Here is a 17,975-nt window from a genome sequence, read left to right as displayed (position 1 = left end):
TGTATGTCTACCCTGCTTCCTACTTATTCAAATGCATTTCCCCACTTCAGCCAGTTTTAGTCCCTGAATGTTTTTGGTTTTATTGGGGGGTTCTGAATACTAGTCCAGAAAACATACAATTAAAAGGCTCACACAACTGATCACTTTTTTCTTTTTTTAATATGGAGCACGATAACCATAAATCAGCCCTTCACAAAATTAAAATTAGGAGGGTTAGGAGGTTGATTAAATTAAGAATTTACAAGTCAGCACCAAAAGTTACCATAGCAAGCAGCAGCAGTGTATGCCTTGTAAGAAATGGGTTTATTGATACCACAGGTCTGATTAACACTGGAGAACCAGAAAACAAAACAGATGTGGAGGTCAGGAAAAGTATTTTTTTTATTATTAATTTGTTTAAAAACAATTGAAGAAACTCCTTCATTTCAGGGTTTTTTTTTGTTTTGTTTTTTTTAGTACACTGTAAAAGGAAGACTGAAACCAATGTGAAAATCATGTGTCTAGGTATCAAAATCAAAATGTGTGGCAATTGAATAAAGTAATAAAATAAAACATTAAAATCAAATAAGTGTTACATTTCGGGAACTAAATACGGTTCTACTGCCATCTAAAATCTGCTTTCAAATATTTGAATAATCTGCAGTTCATCCTCACGCTTTGCCAATCTGTGGGATTGTTTCTATATCCAAAACTTGAATTTCTACTGCGACACACATGGAATTAGCTAAAGATGCAGTTTCTCTTTCTGCCCAATTCTAGGGTAGTAATCTTCAAAAGAAAACAAAACAATTCTGTAATAAAAAAGGTCAAGATGTTGAAAGCTTTCTTTTTTTAAATATATAAAACTTTGGTCTCTTTCTTTTAACAGTTAGTTTATTGTAAACATTCACATGACTGGGCAAAACTTAAATAGTACTTGAAACTGAATTCTCCTTACTACGTGGCGATGACTGGTGATCAGCAGTTTAATAATCCATGTGAATTGGTTTCTCTTTAAAACCTAGGTCGCAGTTGAAGCTGAAAATGCCCTTCCAACTCCACTGAAGGATATACCTCTTTCACCGAACACAACTAGCAGACCAGAAAGCAAAACCTTTAGATTTCAAATCTACAACTGAATTCCACACATGTACAAAAGGGTTTTAACAGATGTTTCCAGTTAAAACAATAAATGAAAAGGGATTCTACACCTTACACCTTTCAACAACCCACCCTCTCCCCTCTAAACAGTTCAGTGCGAAACAAAACCAGAGGCATCACAACACTGTTGTTTTTTTTTTTTTTGTATTTCATGTTCTTGCTAATACTGTAACAAGCGCTTTTTTTATTTTTTTCCCCCCTCTGTGAGCAGTCCAGTTTTGCCATGAAGACTGCCCTCTCTTTCAGCCAGGTCAGTCACATCTTGCACGTGGTTGTGAACAGTCCATTTGAACCACAGTCATTTGTTGCTATGACCGGGCCACTTTTGCCTCATGAGCTTTCAGTGTTCCGACTGCATCTTTCACTGCGTGGTATATAATATTCTTCACCTGGAAAAGCAATAGAAAATGCACAAATTAATTCAAATCGTAAAATATAGATGTATACATCTATTTAAGAACACACAAACAATTGCATAAAAATGTTGTAGACAAGCTTTATCGACCCCCCCCACCCGTTTACTGTTTTATCCTTCCAACTTGAAACATATTTCTAATACGAGTGGCCCCACCCACCCAAAAACATAAATAAATGAGGAACCGACCTGTAACTTGTCCTCATGGTTTGAGTGTGTGTTAGAAAGGTGCCTGAACTCTTGCGTTAGTCTGAAGCAATGTTTCACATGTTCTGGAGAGACGAAGTCCTCTGCTACTTTAATACAGCTGTACAGATTGTGCACCTAGAAACAAACATGATCAAAACTGTTACACAAATCAAACTTACACTTGAATCGCTGTTGATATAAAATAAAAATAAATGACTTGATAAAACAGAAATACCTTCAGTTTAGGAGTACAGGAAATGTATGTAGAAATTGTGCATACCTGATGCGGGGCTCCAGCGGGTATAAACACAGAGTCCCCCAGGAACTGAACAATCGCCCAGCCCATCACTCCATACTCTTCATATAGCCGCTTGCGGAGGACCTGATCCAAGTACCAACTCTGGTCGTGAATTGGGTCATGATCAGGGGGATTCTCCTGACCCTGCTCCTCCCCAACCTGAAACCAAAAAAACAAATCAGAACAGCACTTCTGTACCGGCACAAAAATCTTAAAAGTAAAATATTTTCAATGCTACGTTTTAAACTTGACTACCTTCCGGAGAAGTTCACGAATTTTTTCAGCATCTTTGGCTGCGTAGATGTGCCAAAGAGCACCAGGCTTCTCCTTAGCTTCATAGATTCGACGTTTTGTCATATCGTCCACATCCCCTTCTTCTATTGTCTTCAAAACCTCTGATTGGAAAAAAGCAAAGCTCGATGCAGTTATTTTAAATCAACCATTACTCCCACAAAATTAGTATGATCCAGCAGTGTCTGAAAACTGTGTCCTCGATACCATATATACTTCTGGCTATATATTTTATAGAAATGAGTCATGTCTATGTATTAGTCAGTGCCAATGAGATCACTGGAATGCAAGAGGTCTGTATCATGTTGATTGGATCAAAACATTTCTTTATTCCTGACACCAACGAACAAGATATAGTTATTATGGCTTGATACAAAAGGTTCAGTAAATATTACATTTCCCTCTGGCATATGCTAAACGTACCCTTCCTGCTCCACTGTCTGAACGGTAATCATGTTTACTGCTCTCCACTGTTCCACACTAGTGCCATCTACTAAGCAAAAGCACATAAAATGTATTGTTTATTTTAAAAGTGCATGACAGGGAGATGGGAAAATGCACAGACCTTTACATCCAGTGATATCAGCTTCTGTGAATGAGAAAATGTATTGGAATCAAAACAAAAAAATGTTAATTAAAAAACAAAAAGTTTATATATGTATAAAAAAATAACAAAAAACACAACAAACTTTGTTCACAAGATACTGATAATTTACCGTATTCCTTCGATTTTAAGACACTTTTTTCTTCTAAAAAATGGCTTGTCTTAAATTCGAGTATAATGGTGTGTGTATTAAATCGCCAACAAAAGATGTGAATACCCGAGTACACAAACAGCAACGCAACTCGCTGCTGAGAAAAGACGAACAGACGTAGTTGCCGATCTCGAATCTTCCCGCGACATACAGAGAGCCATTTTTTAAAAAACGTCATTAGCTTCCTGTGGAATTCGAAGAGAAACTTTTACAATTTCAGCGTTTCAGCATTAGGCTCTGTTCTAACAAACAATACCAGCTTGGGCAGATAGGAAAAGCTGATCAGACCCCTGTAGTTTTCGACATGCCAAGCAATACCACAGTTCACAAAATGAGAAGCAGCGCATAACGGTAATGCTCTGTGTGACAGCAGTCGGCCACAAACTGCCTCCATATGTTGTTTTCTGATATGCGTAATTGAGGTTGTATCTTTGTAAATGCAGCTTTATTTGATGGGGGGGGGGGGGTCCCTCAAATTGAGGGTAGGGAATTTGGGCAGCGTCTTAAATTTGAGGGGGTCTTAAACTTTAAGGAATACGGTAGTTACACCTGAACTTATAGCCAGTATAAAAAAATTAGACAAGCCTGAAATGTCATGTCTGTTAACACTGCTTAACATTATAACAAACCTATTAAAATGCAAAATCTCTTTATAGAAGCATTCTTTCCAATAATCTACATTTAAAAAAAATAATAATAATTAAAAAAAAAAAAAAAAAAGAAAGAAAATCTACAATAATAATAATAATAATAATAATAATAGTTTACCCTCCTCCTGATTTCCCTCTTCCTGTGGGATTCCCACGTATACCATGACATTCACAGCATCAGAAACATCCAGGTGAAGGTTTGTGGTTCCAACCTTACGGTCCTCCGTTGATATCAACCCTACAAATACCACAATCCTTAAATTCCATACCCACTTGCATCTCAAATGATAACCATAAAACACTGCAGATCAATTGCTCTGTCTTGCATAAATAGAATTAAGGCTGTATTTTATTTTTTCATGGTTATCACAGATTTCATTATTTCTGAGAAATGTACCCATTGCCGTGTTGTGTAGTTCTCTGTGAAAATTACCATTTCTGAGAAGTGTAAACATACATATTTTTTATCACTTAAAAATAAACACAGCGAACGTTCGCCTTAGTAGTAACAGGTAGTGCGTCAACACTGCATTTAGGAACCTGGCAGCCGGTTTAATTTGCTTCTAGTAAATGATGGAACAAAGTGCATAGATCTGTACGATTTCTTTAACACCAGCTGCATCAAAGATTTTCTGTTAAAGATCGCTCTGTCCAGTACAAGAAGGGGACATTTAATGTGTCTTATTTTTACATTTATTTATGTTTTTACTTTGTTTGATAATTCCCTGATCGTGAATATAAAATGTCTTTAAAAAAGGTGGACATTAACTAAATATTCTACAATTTAGTATTTAAATAATTTAGGAACAATTGTTGTATTATAGGTTTTGAATGCTTTAATAAATGTTGAAATCGTGAAATATCTTGAAATACCTATTTTTAGACAGTGTATTAAGCAATTTACTGTGGAAGGGGGGAAATACAGCCCTAAATATAATTATAGGTTTCAAAATCAGTCATTACATTCAGACCCTGTATACATTTACAAAAGCACAACCAATGCTACAAATTTAAGTCTGAATGCATACCATAAGCATTATACATTTTTGGTCCGAGGTCAGGCCGCACAAAGTAGTTGGGCAATCGGGAAGCAAGATTTAATCTTCCATCGCGCTTAGTGTACTCAGGAAGGGGGAGGTTGTCCATTAGATCATTGAATCTGAGCGGAAAAAGGGAGAGAAACAAACAAAACAAAAAAGTTCCAGTAAGTTAAATGCACAAGCAGACATTTGTTGAATATACTTTTAAAATGAAAAAGACCATCCTCACCACCACCACCACCTACCTCGTTGGCATCATATCTCTAAAGTCCTCTCCTGGAGGCCAGTCTTTAAGTTTCAATACCATAGGCTGTCCATCTTCTCCCCGCAAACGCTCTACAAATAGAAAAGACAAACACCACATTATTTAATGTGTAATAAAAGCATAGTAAAGCATAGCTAAGCATTGTTAAGCACGGAGAGTTATGGTAAAGTATAAAAAGGTTTTTTTTTTTGTTTTGTTTTTTTAATTGTGTGTGCTTGGAGTGTTAAACAGCATAAAAAACAAGCTGTTTTTATATATAAATAAATCAAAAAGTTATGCCACTATTCCAATTAGAAGCTTGCTCGGATCAAAAAAAAGAAAATGACCAGTTAAAGAAAGTTGTGCTGTATACTCAAATGCTACACAATACAAAAAAATAAATAAATAAAACCCAACATACACATCCCTTAACTAGGTGGAATGTTTAGATACTATACAGCTCAAAAAGTAAGAGAAGAACTAGGTCAGGTGGCCTATTTTCACTTACTCAGCTTTAGGGATTAGTTTAGTAGTGATTGTACACTAGCAGTACTTACTAGAGATGACCTCAAAGCCGTCCCAAAAGTCTCGGACCTTGACGTCAGAGATGATGGCACAGTTCCGACAGTTCACCAGGTCCACATCCTGGTCTCCAAACTCCATGCTGAAAGCTTCTGGTTTCCAGAGTCCGCCCTCTAACTTACTGTGCACTGCCGAAACCAGCACAGGCTGAATGAGAAAACAGAGACATGAATTAGAAATACTTGTGTTTAGATCTGGTATTTGCTTTCCGTGTGCCTTGATGCAAGTTTAGAAACTCACAAACCCGTCCAGGCCAAATGAAAATTAGGATGCACAAACTCTTCAAATACCCAACATTCTTATTTTTTATTGCAAGGTATGTGAAAGCCATCATGATGAAGATTTTGGGGAGACATTTTAGGTTGCACTATTTAAATAGATGTGATAGACAAGCAGTGGTCTGAAAGCCCCCTAAATTCTATCCCTATATTTGATCCAGTGCCAGGAGCCTGAGGAACCAGACCCCTTTTTAAATAATTATTTCCTTTCTATAGCTGCATGCACACTAACTTGCATGAAGTTCCATGAGTAAACTTACAGACTTCATAGAGTGAAACATACAGTCCACATTTCAGTGCCCTGCTATTAATATTTTTGATACTACAGCTTGCAAAACGGCTGTGTTAAATCCTCCTGTTCCTATTTGTGAAATGCAAACTACAAATGGCTGAAGTCTGGGAGTGTGAGGCTAGCCCAAGCTTCTGAGCTCTCACCTGGCCCTGTTTCCAGCACTCGCGGAATATCTTCCAGTTGTTGCTGTTGCTGGGGTCCTGAAGGCAGAGGAGCCGGCCGTCGCAGAGCCAGGAGTGGGAAGTGTTGGGGTCCAGCACACTGAGCCCCATCACGCTCTCTTTCTTCACTTCCTTCTGTGTCTCAGTCAAGCTCTCTGCCTTCCTCACCTCAGCAGTCTTCTTCGTCTCAACCACGGACGCAATTATGTGGTCTAAGAAGTTCGGAAGGTTGCCTTTGCCTTTGTCTCCCTGAAGCATAGGAAAGGAAAGATAAGACATTTCAGCTTTGTATTTTTTGGTAACCGACTGAATTTTCTAAATATACCAGCTAGTTACAGTCTTGCTCTTAATTTTACCCTCCAAAAAGTCTGCATAAATCTGGATACAATGTTCTTTCCTTATCAGTTTATTAAACAGTTTCAAATAGCTTATTTGGTATACATTTATTGTATCACCTATCCTGCTATATTACCATACCCCTTGGTCATAGTATTCTTGCATATCTGATTACCAAGTAAAAAAAGTTGTTGGACTTCTCTCTATAAGGGATATATATCGATACTAGTACAAAACTAAGCTGTGGCTCACTGCTGTCTATGATTTTGTGTGTGTGTGTGTAACCAGCTATAATAATATTATTCTACACATTTTCATCTCTGCGTGTGTGTGAAATCACACTTACTGTGGAGGTTGTAGAGAAGACAGAGGGGAAGGGGATGCCAGTGTCTGGGCCACCCTGAGGAAGTTTCCCTTGCCCGGAATTTAGGAGGTCTCGGAGACTAGATCCCTCTGACTTTGTGTTTGACATGCCAGGGCCTAATAACAAGCTGTTAAAGAGCTTTGGGGTTGAAGATGACTTTGACAGGGAACTAAAGGACTCCAGAGCAAAAGGTGATCGCGATTCTTTACCCAGCACTGAACGAAGTGAACCAGTTTCTGCTGAAGAACAAAAAGGTGGATTCAAAAACATGCCAACAAACCCACAACCTTGCATTAAAAACGGATTGCATTTTAGAAATAACAGTTCAGATGTTGGTTAATATAGTGCAAATAAACACTTTAAATAATAAGCCAATCCAGTGGGTGATTTTATTGTACCTTTAGTCTCTTCCTTGGCTTTCTGTGTAGCCAGGTCTGCAAGCCAGTGCAGTGCAGAGGAAGGTGCCGTTTCTGCAGAGCTCTGCCGGCTGTCCTTGATGCTGGGTATGGTTGAATTGTCCTTGACACTAGACAAAGCCGTGCTCTCCTTGGCACAAGGTGAAGTTGTGGTGTCCTTGATATTAGGAGAAGCTGAAGTAATACGGTTACTGTTAGTGCTGCCATCACTGCTGCCTTCCCCCGTCTTACTAACTTCATCCAACATTGGATCCACTTTGACAGACACATCCCCATCTCCTGGAATTGTTGTCCCGCCACCGTTTGCGGGAACACTGCTGGGAGTTGTGTTGCTGCTTGAATTTGTGCTGGATTGCTTGAAGACCAAGAAATAAATAAACTAGAGTAAGCTAATGTTACCAACCTATGACACTAAATCAGGTCAATGTGAATCACTGGTAAATTAATCATCAACAAAGTAATGACTATATTCACATTAAAGGGTGAAACATTAATATTATTTATAGGTTTCTAATTTATGCACTCTCCTTCTCAATATCATTACTTGGCTGACCAAAGGGGACAATTTTGCAGCTGTGAAGTCAAATGTCCACTGCAAGTGACCTACCTGGGAAACCCCATTGGGTGCCATTGGTCTCTGTAAAGGCTTGGCTTGTCTGCTAGTACATGGACAATTAGCTTTGATACCCCATTTCCCTCGTGCTGCATGTACCATATCTCCAATATTATAGAGAGCTGCAGAACGAAAGACAGACAAGGATTACTGCTTAAACAATTTGAGAGGACCAGTTAAAACAGAAACCTGGACCTCTGGCAGCACCCGATTACCAGTTTAACAAAGTACTTTTATTAATAAAAGCCCTATCCATGGCCCTGACCTGCTCCAGGAATGATCTGTGTGGGCATCAGGTTCTGTGGTTCATGGGGTTGCCCTTTCGCACACTTTATCCAAGAGAACACCTCATCTTCAAGATTATCTTCAGATTCTGAAAAGGTCAGGAAAAAACAAAGGAAAATGGTTATCTATTGTTGCCTCCAATCCAAGAAGTGGGAATGACCTTCATAATGAATGTTGGTCGTAGGCAGATTAAGTTATCTAAATTGAGAGCAAATTAAGCATTTTTGGGGTTAAGGAACCATTCATAAGATCTGTTGGCAATATCAGCGCATTGGAATTCAACCCTGCAATGCTGTTTGAGGTGGAGACTGATCCCAAAGGGAAATTTCCAAAATGGCAAGCAAGAGATTCATATGCAGAAAAAGGCACTCCTGCTGATCTAACTTACATGTAGAGGATCACCTCGTTCTAAACCAATAACCTTTCAGGGACCCACCATCAAGCGGCTGGCTCTTCCTCAGCCGGTAACAGTCGAGACAGACCCCAAAGCCACACTTCCGACACACCCAGTGGATATTAAATAACGTAGTCTCGCACACGTCACACATCTCTCTGATCCCACGCACAGCTCGCTTCCACGCCACTTTCTCTGTGGACAAAGAAATTAACAGAACATTCAACATGAGTGTGACATGCGCAACATGTTAAGATTACATTACTGTTATTCTTAAAATCACCCTTCTTTTCCCCTTATGTAAAGCATGGGGTCAATGCATTATACTTAGGGCTTCTGATTTTCTGTTTTCCTCCGACTTTTCTACTCTCCTTTAAATTTAATTGATACCTGTTAAGCCATTGATTTCTCAAATCACAACTGAGAAATGCGTTAATAGTAAAAGTGATTTAAATTTACAGGCTTTTAAAATGCAAGTCTTTTTTATTTAAAAGCAGAAGCGACTCATCTTTATATAAATACAGTTATGCATAACAATAGTTGTGATCGAGATACATAAATGGCTTAACGTGTATCAACTGAATTCTTAAAGGAGAGTAGAAAAGTCTGAGAAACACCAAAACTCAGAAGCCCTAATTATACTATTCCAGAAGAAAATCTGTAACATCTCTAATAGATTTTGAATCCTTGTTGATCATCAGTGTTACATCACACCCAGGGTACCCCATGTTATTCACAGAGAACACTATGCCATTGTGATAAACAACACGCTTTTAGAATCAATGTCTTACGGTGTGGCTCAACCATCATCATGGCCTCCTTTTCAGACATGACGAGCTGGCAGAACTGGTCGCCCACGTTGGCCAGGATGTACTTGGAGGTCTCTAGGTCAAGGCCCTCTGGGATAGTGAGAGAGGGGACCCACAGGCTCATGGCCTGTGTGTCACTCTGCTGGGGGTTCAGGAAGCCCTCCACTCGCAGCACCCCTTTCCGTGTGAACGCCAGCCTGAGACATAAGAGATCGATCTATCTTTTAGATGTTAATTCCAGATTCCATTGGTATGGAGTACACAAAGCTATCCAATTATAGTTTGGGATTTAAAACACTTGACACCTAACCTGCTCTAGCCTCAAGTCTAAGACATAATTTTCTGTAGAAAAGTGTATCAATAATGACAATCAAAAAGGTGGTTAACCCTCAAACCCAAGCTTACATTAAACTGGTATAATAACAGCTGCCATTTTATTAAAATAGAACCATGTAGCAGTGGTGTTTTCATCCTCTTATTTAGATCAATAGAGCGGACGTTAACTGTGTCGAGACCAAACAGTAGTCAAGAGATGCGGTCTCACAGACCTGCGAAAGTGGAAGAAGCGACAGGCGACAGTGGAATCGTCTTCATCGTTATCCTGCTCACGGAACTTGCGGTACCGCTCCAGGCGGCACTCCCGGCACTTGTGGAGGTGAGGCGCTACGTTGATACAGGAGCCATCCTGCAGGAACGACTCGCCAGACTGCTTCAGCTTCCGCACCTTCGTCATGTCCTTCAGCACAGACTGACCCACTGCACAGGCACACAAGAACAAGAGTCAAAGAACAGGGGGAGGAACAAGCACATGGATACAAATAAAGACTCATCGCATAGCAGTCCAGGTTTCATTGACATGAAGCAAGTTTGTGTGGTTCTAGTCTCTGCTGCCACCTACTGCTCAGTCCTGGCACACAGTAAAGAAACCAATGTTAATTCAAATTTAATATGGGGGAATTTTAAATCATGCTGGGTTTCCCAGTGCATAAAACAGAACAGTTTACAAGTAATAAAATCAGTGGTTATGTATGACAAACAAAAACAAGCAGAGTGCTTCACCCTCATGTGATGTCACATGTGCACCTGAAATCATGAAGTTAGGTAATATATAAATTCTTACTACAGTATTTAATCCAAGTTACTGTATTAGAAAATTATGTTTTTGTGACAATTGGAAGCTAAAAATCACTTTACACCATATTAGACATTCTGTTCATCTCACCTTTCAAGGGTTTGTTGCGAGGTCGGCTCTTGCCCACCCCTTTCCCCTTGTCCAGCATCATGCCAGCCCCCAAGTCTGGCCGTAGCTGACCTTGCTCCTTGGCTTTGGCTTGCAGTTGCTCTTCTGTGTCACTCAGGTCCGAGAGGTCACTATTGGTGCTGGAGTCCGAGTCACGCCTGGAGGCTGTGCTGCGCTCATCCAGGGAAAAATTTTGGAGAGTCTGATCAAACAGCAACTGGGGCTCTGAAACGACAGTAGCTCCACTCGTAAATGATGAGAAGCCAGGCTGCTGTTTCCCTGAGTCCACAAGGGGTTTGACCACATCGCTGACACTCTCCTGCACAGTGCCAGAGTCTGAGCCGGATCCCGGTCCTTCCTCGGTAGGGCTAGATGACAAGATAGGCATTTCCATGGTCTGGGACAGGATAGGTTCTTGGGAACTGGTCTGCAGAACACTTCCTAAGCTGGCAGGTCTGGGGGCAGTAGTAGAAGCAGTGGTGGTGGTAGTAGTAGTGGTGGTGGCAGCGGTTGAAGAAAAGGCAGAGAATGGTGGAGACGCTAATGCCTTCGAAGGATCAGCCATGGTGAAGAGATTTACTGGGCTTTCACTGGGAGCACTGGTAGCAGCTTCTGCTGCTGCAGCGGAAGCCTTGGGCCAATCAGAGGTAGCTGGTGGGCGCACAAACACTGGGGTTGCAGGCTGAGCCAGAGAGACGGCAGAGGGCTGCGCAGCAGGAAGGCCACTAAAGGGACTATGGGTGAGCTTTTCGGCAAATGCCAGGAAGGGATTAGATGGTTGCTGACGGGACAGCTTGGGGGGCTGTAGGAAGAGGTTTTCGTGGGGCTCTGGAGGTTTAGTGTTGGTAATGAGACCCATTCCACCTCCGCCAATGCTGCTGCCTGGAAAAGCTGGAGTGAGTTTAGGCATTGCATCTGGACCGAATGGTTTTCCCAACAATGATCCGTTTCCTGTGGGTTTAGAATCCGTTTTGGACTGCTCTTTAGAAGGGGACATACCTGGCGCTGCCCCAAATACACTGCCTTTTGGGCTTTCAAGGGCTGCTGTTTTAAATAAGTTCAAACTGGGCGGTTCCTTAGCCAGGCTCTCAGAGATAGCGGTGAAGTAGTTACTCCGGGGCACGTTTTGCGCCATGCACTGGAAGAATATGTTCTTTGTGGAATCACTCTCTTTGCTGGAGTCATCTGTACTGCTGCTGAACTGGAACCCAAAGGGTTTGTTCTCCTGGGTTAGTGCACCGTTGGTCTGAGCCCGACTTTCCCCAAACGTAGGCACTGAAAGAGGCTGACTCTGAGACATTCGGAAGCCAGCAGCTGCTATCAGTGGGTTTTTGGCACTCTGAAACAGTAAGACCATTCATTTTTATTCAATATCCAGATTTCATGTTGCAAAAATATAACAGATACAGGACACACATACAGTACATTGCCCTTGCTACATTAATAACATTGCATCTTATGCTTGGCATGAGCACAGTGTCACATTTCACACAACGTTATAGTGAATCACTGTATTCTTCTGTTTGTTAAACGTATTCAAATTAAACACAGTAACGAAAGAGAAACGTTCTACGCTCACCTCAGCCTGCCCAACACCCCATCCAGCAGTCTTTTGGCCACTAAAACTTCCCACAGCAGCACCCCCATCAGAGATGCGCACAGAGGTGGGGATGGGGCCCGCCGTCAAGGGGAATCCCCCTAGTGTCACCGGAGAAGTACGAGCCCCCTCCTTCTCAGGTGTGGCTGCTGGCGACTGTTTGTCCTTCTTCAGAGCAGCTGCAAGTGCAGACCCTGGAGGCATCTGACTAACAGAGGGGAAAGCAGTTGAGAAGGGAGAGGGAGGCGCGGCAGTGGCAGGCTCTGCTGCTAGGGGGCGGTCCTGCACCACCACTGTCCTTCCATTCTCTTTCGTGTAGGTGGCAAAGCGGATGTTGGGATGCCCCTGGGAAGAAACGTGAGCTGCTGTATTGGAGGACCCCTGGTTCTGAGTTGGCCCACTGGTGTTGCTGGTGCCACTGCTGCCCCCTTTCCAGGATCCAAAGCTGTTCTCACCACCCTCGCTGCCACTGCTGTCTGTCTCCCCAACCTTTAGTCTCTTCACTGCCACATCGCTATCGCTGTCAGAGGTGTTCCGCCTCCTCCGTCCCTGCCCTTTTCCATCTCCTTCCTTCCTGCGCTTGCCTTTCTTACTGCCTTCAGTCTGACCAGCCTGGGGAGTAATGAGAACAGCAGAGTATTCATTACATTGCATTCATTATGCATTTTAAGAAAAAAATAAAATGAAAATGAAGTGCCCCTGTAGCTAAAACTATCTTTGGTGACGTTACAAAAATGTGTTACCTTCAAATGTAGTACTATGAAGTAAACAGGCACTACTGACGAGACCAATAAATGGGTAATAATGTAGAAAGAATGGTTTCCTGTGCCCCGCGCCCCCCAAACAAATTTCCAAAGTTCATCACTGTCCCACCTACCTCATCCAACAGGTCCTCTGCCAGCACCACATGAATCACCCTTGGATCCACAACCCGAGTCTCCTCACCCTGAAAACAAGCAAGAACTATATGACCAAGGAGAAGGACAACATGTCCTCCAGTACCATTTTAATGTTCATCATCTAACAAAGTGTCCAATAAATCATACCAATTCTTCTTAAACTAATATTAAATAAATAAGAATGCCAAGAATGAATCCTTCTTATAATAGCAAACGACAGAAGTATTTCAGTGTTGTATATGCTACCTTTGTAATGGTGATCTCCATCATGTGAGACACAGGGTCATGCTGGGACACCATTCCTGAGGCCCACTGCTCCTCAAACTCAGGCTGGTACACTTTCACTTTCTGACCTTGGATTGTATACGGGCCTGATGCACAAAAACATTCCAGTATTAGCATCTCAACGGACCACAACTGTGTTTATGACTTGTATATTATGCACCTACAAATCACAGGTTTAACCTTCTGTCAGCTCAAAACACAAATTGCAAAAAATATATATATATATATATATTTTCAACAAAACCAACATTGACCTTTTTCCCTCCCCTGTTCATTAACAAGGCACTTCCCGGTTATGCTACATTTCATGCAGATAATGAGTCCCCTTCTGAGACTCACCTCTCCTCAAGATCTCCTGTAATTTAAGCTCACTCAGCCAGCTGTTGACTGCATTCAGTAGCACTGCCTGCTCCTGCAACAGTTTGCTCCTGATGTCCTCTTCCAACTGCACAGAATGGTCAAATACTGGTCAAATATTACTTAAAAGCTTTATTTGCATTTCTAATCCAGCTTCAATTAAAATTTATGGGATTACTGGTCAACCTCCTGGCCCAGTGACTGGAGGCAACTACATCGCTTTTCCCTGGGCCTGTTTGAAGTATTTTAAATAATGCCTGGGACAAACAAAAACAAAGACGATACCTCAAAACACTGTAGAGAGCTGCTGTCTTGCAAGAAGCTCAACACTCGGTCCACAAAGAACTCCACAGGAACAACTGGACCCAGCCCAATCTTGTCAACCAAGGGTTGAAAAGCCTGAAACAAAAAGATTCTTACCAGTGCTCTACTGCAACATGTGGAATAACTTGCAAACTAACTAACTGTGAATCAATAACAGTAGATTGATTATGATTTAATGTTTGTTTGTTTTTTTAAACCAGGACCACCTCCAGCAATTAAACATCAAGGCTCAATGCTGTGATGCATAATGAAAAAAATGTTAAAATGAAAAGATTAGTTAAGAGGCAACCCTTCCTTGGCTATACAAAACTTAATGTGTAGCTCTGCTTAAAAGCCCCCACTTACTAAAGCTGGCCAGCAACTGGCAGGGACCCCAGCTCCCTGGATCACAACTGGATCTGTGCGGGGCGCCCAAACTATAGATCCCTCCACCAGGAATGCCAGCACTTTATCCACATAAACCTTGACCCAGGAGGGCCGTTTCCTGCAAGTGCTGTCAAACTCCACAAACACCTGCAGGGACCATACAAAACAATTAGTCACATTTTTTTTTTTTTTTTTTGTTTAAGTCACACAGACAGTGTAAGGAGTTCACAGACAAATGATACAGTTTTACTGATACTTTCAGGAATAAAGTCAAAATGCAAGTGCACCTGCAGACATAACCTTGTGTGCATTCAAATGGGCTGGCCCTGATCCAAGTGCTGCTTCAATGCTCTTTGCTGAGTAGGACTGTAGTACTGTTTGCTTAAGAAGCAATTTAACATAGATTGCTGCACTTTTTATCACAGGATTTTGCTGGTAGTCCACCTGTTTAGCACTGATAGGTATAGCTGAGGAAATACAAGTTTGTTTTCCACTAAAATACTAAATTACTGGCCAGTTATTTACTTGTCATACAGTTTCCCTGTTAAGGCACATGTTAAATGTAGTTCTGCCTTGAAATCACAAGGGACACCAATAGGTGGGAACAAAGATGGAGGAGGAGGGCAGGTTTACCGTTTTTCTTTGTAGACTACAAAGGGAAATAAGCTGATAAGGGGAGCAAAACAGTGCTGAGGCTCATATAAAGCTCACACAAAACCTAGGGGCCAACATGTTTCTTGAGGTTTCAGCTTTGGAAATGCTTTCTGTTATTCAGTTTGCTTCTCTGATTATTGTGTATTTTACAGTAGGTCGCTGAAGCGTTGTTTTCATTCATTTATCAAAACTAAATTTTCAGTCTACATCTTCCTGTAGCATGAAATTAAAAGCTAAACAAACCACATTTTTTTCCAGAATCAGACTGTTCTAAGGCAGAACTGCGCACACAAGGTGGAAAGGAAACAATCACATCAGTAGAGTTGTTCCTGTAAACCAAATTCTGACTCATGTGCGCAGATAGAGCTATGAAAACGGGTCCTCTCAGCATGACACTTACTAAACTATTAACTATTTATGCAATAAAGGAAATGTAACACTAGACCAATGTGTAGGTGTTAATACATCCAACGCATTTGTAGCACTTAGATTAGCATTATTTCTTAGAACATGGTGAGCAGAAGGTTTTTTAATCAATAAAAAGGTTAGTCAATTGTATTCACAATACTGTTTTTAGTGAGGGCAACATACATTGCAAACACCAGCCGTGATGAAACATCTTTAAAATTAATAAATCACTGCCGAATATCCTTATCACCCCCACCCTGCTAACACAGATTTTAAACAAGTGCCGGATTCATCTGAGGTTTTGGTTCGATTAGATGACAAAGAGATGGTGACTTAGCTTCATCTGCTTGATCAAACGGCTAAACCATGAAGCAGCCCCACCCCTCCCCCCCCCAAAAAAACCAAACAAAATAAAAAAAAAAAACACCTGACTGGCTGGCTGCCCTAGACAAGCAAATACTGGCCTCTGTAGGGAACAAATATTCTTTAGGAAGCTGCAGCTGCAGTCAGTCAGTCTACAGATTATTGCCACAGTCATGGTTTCTAGGTTGGACCACTGTATACTGGACATAAAATCAATCATAATTGCAGGAGTGTAGAATACTGATGCCGATTGTACTGTTTTCCATTATATTAAGAACTAGATTCAGTCCCACTTTAGGTATAAAATAAAACAGTGAAAAAGTAAAACCATACTTTTAAACATTTAGTGAATAATTTAAAGAGGTTACAATCAATGGAATCTATACTTCCTGGAACAATTCTAACTACTCTCGCCCACTCCCATAGTTCAGCTCTGCGTGTTAATCTTATGACTATTTATTTATTTGTACAAATAAGTTGAAATGTGTTGGTTAGTTTTGGGGCAAATACAAAAAACATATTTTGTGGTTGGTTTATCATTTTTGTAAATTACATAGGATTCCATTCAAAGACTTTTCAAATTGTATATGTTTTATATCAAAGTGTTTGTGTTTTATATTTATACAAATAACGTATAGTAACGCACTTTTAATCACAGATAACTCAACACTGCAGGAGAATAATTACGTTGAGTGACGTCACCCTAAACTGGAGCTCGGTTCATAATTATACTATCATCATTTACGCAATCATCTAACAAAACGGTATGCTATTTAACAGGTCAAATACCACACTGACATACTGGTGCGCTGAACCGTGGAGATTTTTGTTCTGGTTGTGTTTACTATAGATACTAGAGAGTAAAGCACAGTGAAGTATTTATATAAATTCAGAATTCCTATATTTAAGCGCAAAACGCTGCGTCTATTCACAATTTTGACGACACAGTTAATACTGACCAGTTTAACTAGTAAAAAGGTGTTAAATAAATGCACGCTACTGTATCTGTATCATCACAAGGCCCCAAATCCCCGGTCTCAACTATTCCTCATCTCTACCTTACAAAACAGTTATCAGCAGTGGAGACACCCAACATGATTTAGCCTATATTATGTTACGCTGGTCCCTGGCGCGGAAAATGCAGCAAAACGTCTAAGGCAAAATAAGTTTTACGTTGTCCTTGTAAAAATTCAAACCACGGAATAATTGATTTGCACCCCCACAAGAGAGACACTGACCGTCATCATCGCCGCTCCGGCTACTGCTCCTTCTCCTCCGCTCGCCTCAGACCCCGCAGCCGCTGCCCCGACCCCGCCAGCTGCCCGGACAGTCCCACGGAGCCAGTCCCGGTTCCATACTGCTTGGTCCGGTTCGGCGGCCGCTGCAGAGGCAGAATCTCCCAAGAGAAGCAGTACCCTCTTTCCGACCAATCCGAGCGAGTCCTCCATACTTAAATTACAAGTCGGTTGCAGAAAACACTGTCTCCTCAAAGCTCCAGTTCCCCCCAAGTCACCAAGCCGTTGTTGTTTGCACCGGCGTTTCAAAATATTTATTTAAAAAATAACTTTCACAATCACTTCTGGTGAATGTTATTGTTCGCAACACAACAATCCCGCTCTCTCCGCCATTATCCAGCCAACGCGCCCCTGCTACTAATACTGCAGAGTTCAAGTCCTAAGAAGGCTGGTGTTACCCCAACATCGCCTCGCCGTGGCCGATCCCAAGAGTTGCCATGACGAAGTTCAGAGATTTGCGCCCTGTTGCGGACAGCGGACACCCCGAGAACTACAACGATGTTATCGTCGAAAATACAATACAGTACAATACGTCAGTCTCGTGTATAGCGCCCTACTGTGGGCGGGAGTGGATTCGCTACTAGTCTGTTAAAAACCATCTAGTTACTCATCCGCCATTTTGTCAAGCAAAACGG

At 41.4% G+C, this 17,975-nt stretch overlaps 1 protein-coding gene across 4 annotated transcripts; it reads right to left on the bottom strand.

Annotated features, from left to right (window-relative positions):
- Positions 1 to 140: 140 nt before the first annotated feature.
- Positions 141 to 17,831, bottom strand: LOC117431502 (lysine-specific demethylase 3B-like). Of its 4 annotated transcripts, none has more exons than XM_058996201.1 (25): positions 17,284 to 17,830; positions 14,600 to 14,767; positions 14,216 to 14,329; positions 13,913 to 14,018; positions 13,535 to 13,659; positions 13,267 to 13,335; positions 12,372 to 13,001; positions 10,775 to 12,131; positions 10,101 to 10,308; positions 9,535 to 9,749; positions 8,786 to 8,938; positions 8,330 to 8,437; positions 8,059 to 8,186; positions 7,434 to 7,806; positions 7,018 to 7,274; positions 6,318 to 6,584; positions 5,580 to 5,751; positions 5,024 to 5,114; positions 4,767 to 4,897; positions 3,857 to 3,976; positions 2,899 to 2,922; positions 2,298 to 2,437; positions 2,025 to 2,201; positions 1,745 to 1,879; positions 141 to 1,529 (listed from the first exon to the last, which is right to left on the bottom strand). In XM_058996201.1, exons 1-25 carry the CDS (start codon positions 17,491 to 17,493, stop codon positions 1,449 to 1,451), a joined length of 5,559 nt encoding a protein of 1,852 aa, XP_058852184.1. In that variant the 5' UTR covers positions 17,494 to 17,830; the 3' UTR covers positions 141 to 1,448. The 4 variants fall into 4 exon arrangements, with proteins under 4 accessions (XP_058852184.1, XP_058852185.1, XP_058852186.1 ...); XM_058996202.1 differs by having other exon boundaries at positions 7,018 to 7,271; XM_058996203.1 differs by lacking the exon at positions 2,899 to 2,922 and having other exon boundaries at positions 17,284 to 17,831.
- Positions 17,832 to 17,975: the final 144 nt, after the last annotated feature.

Source organism: Acipenser ruthenus, chromosome 22, assembly GCF_902713425.1.
Source record: "Acipenser ruthenus chromosome 22, fAciRut3.2 maternal haplotype, whole genome shotgun sequence".
In the NCBI taxonomy this organism is placed as follows: Eukaryota; Metazoa; Chordata; class Actinopteri; order Acipenseriformes; family Acipenseridae; genus Acipenser; species Acipenser ruthenus.
This window is presented reverse-complemented; position numbering and strand designations above follow the sequence as displayed.

What these genes read in the sequence shown, in the direction of transcription:
- LOC117431502 (XM_058996201.1), bottom strand. Translation starts at nt 17,493, where the DNA reads ATGGAGGACTCGCTCGGATTGGTCGGAAAGAGGGTACTGCTTCTCTTG. An exon ending in CCGGAGCGGCGATGATGACG is followed by an intron (nt 14,768 to 17,283) that starts GTCAGTGTCTCT and finishes TGGTCCCTGCAG; the next exon opens with GTGTTTGTGGAGTTTGACAG. An exon ending in GAAGAGCCAGCCGCTTGATG is followed by an intron (nt 8,438 to 8,785) that starts GTGGGTCCCTGA and finishes TGACCTTTTCAG; the next exon opens with AATCTGAAGATAATCTTGAA.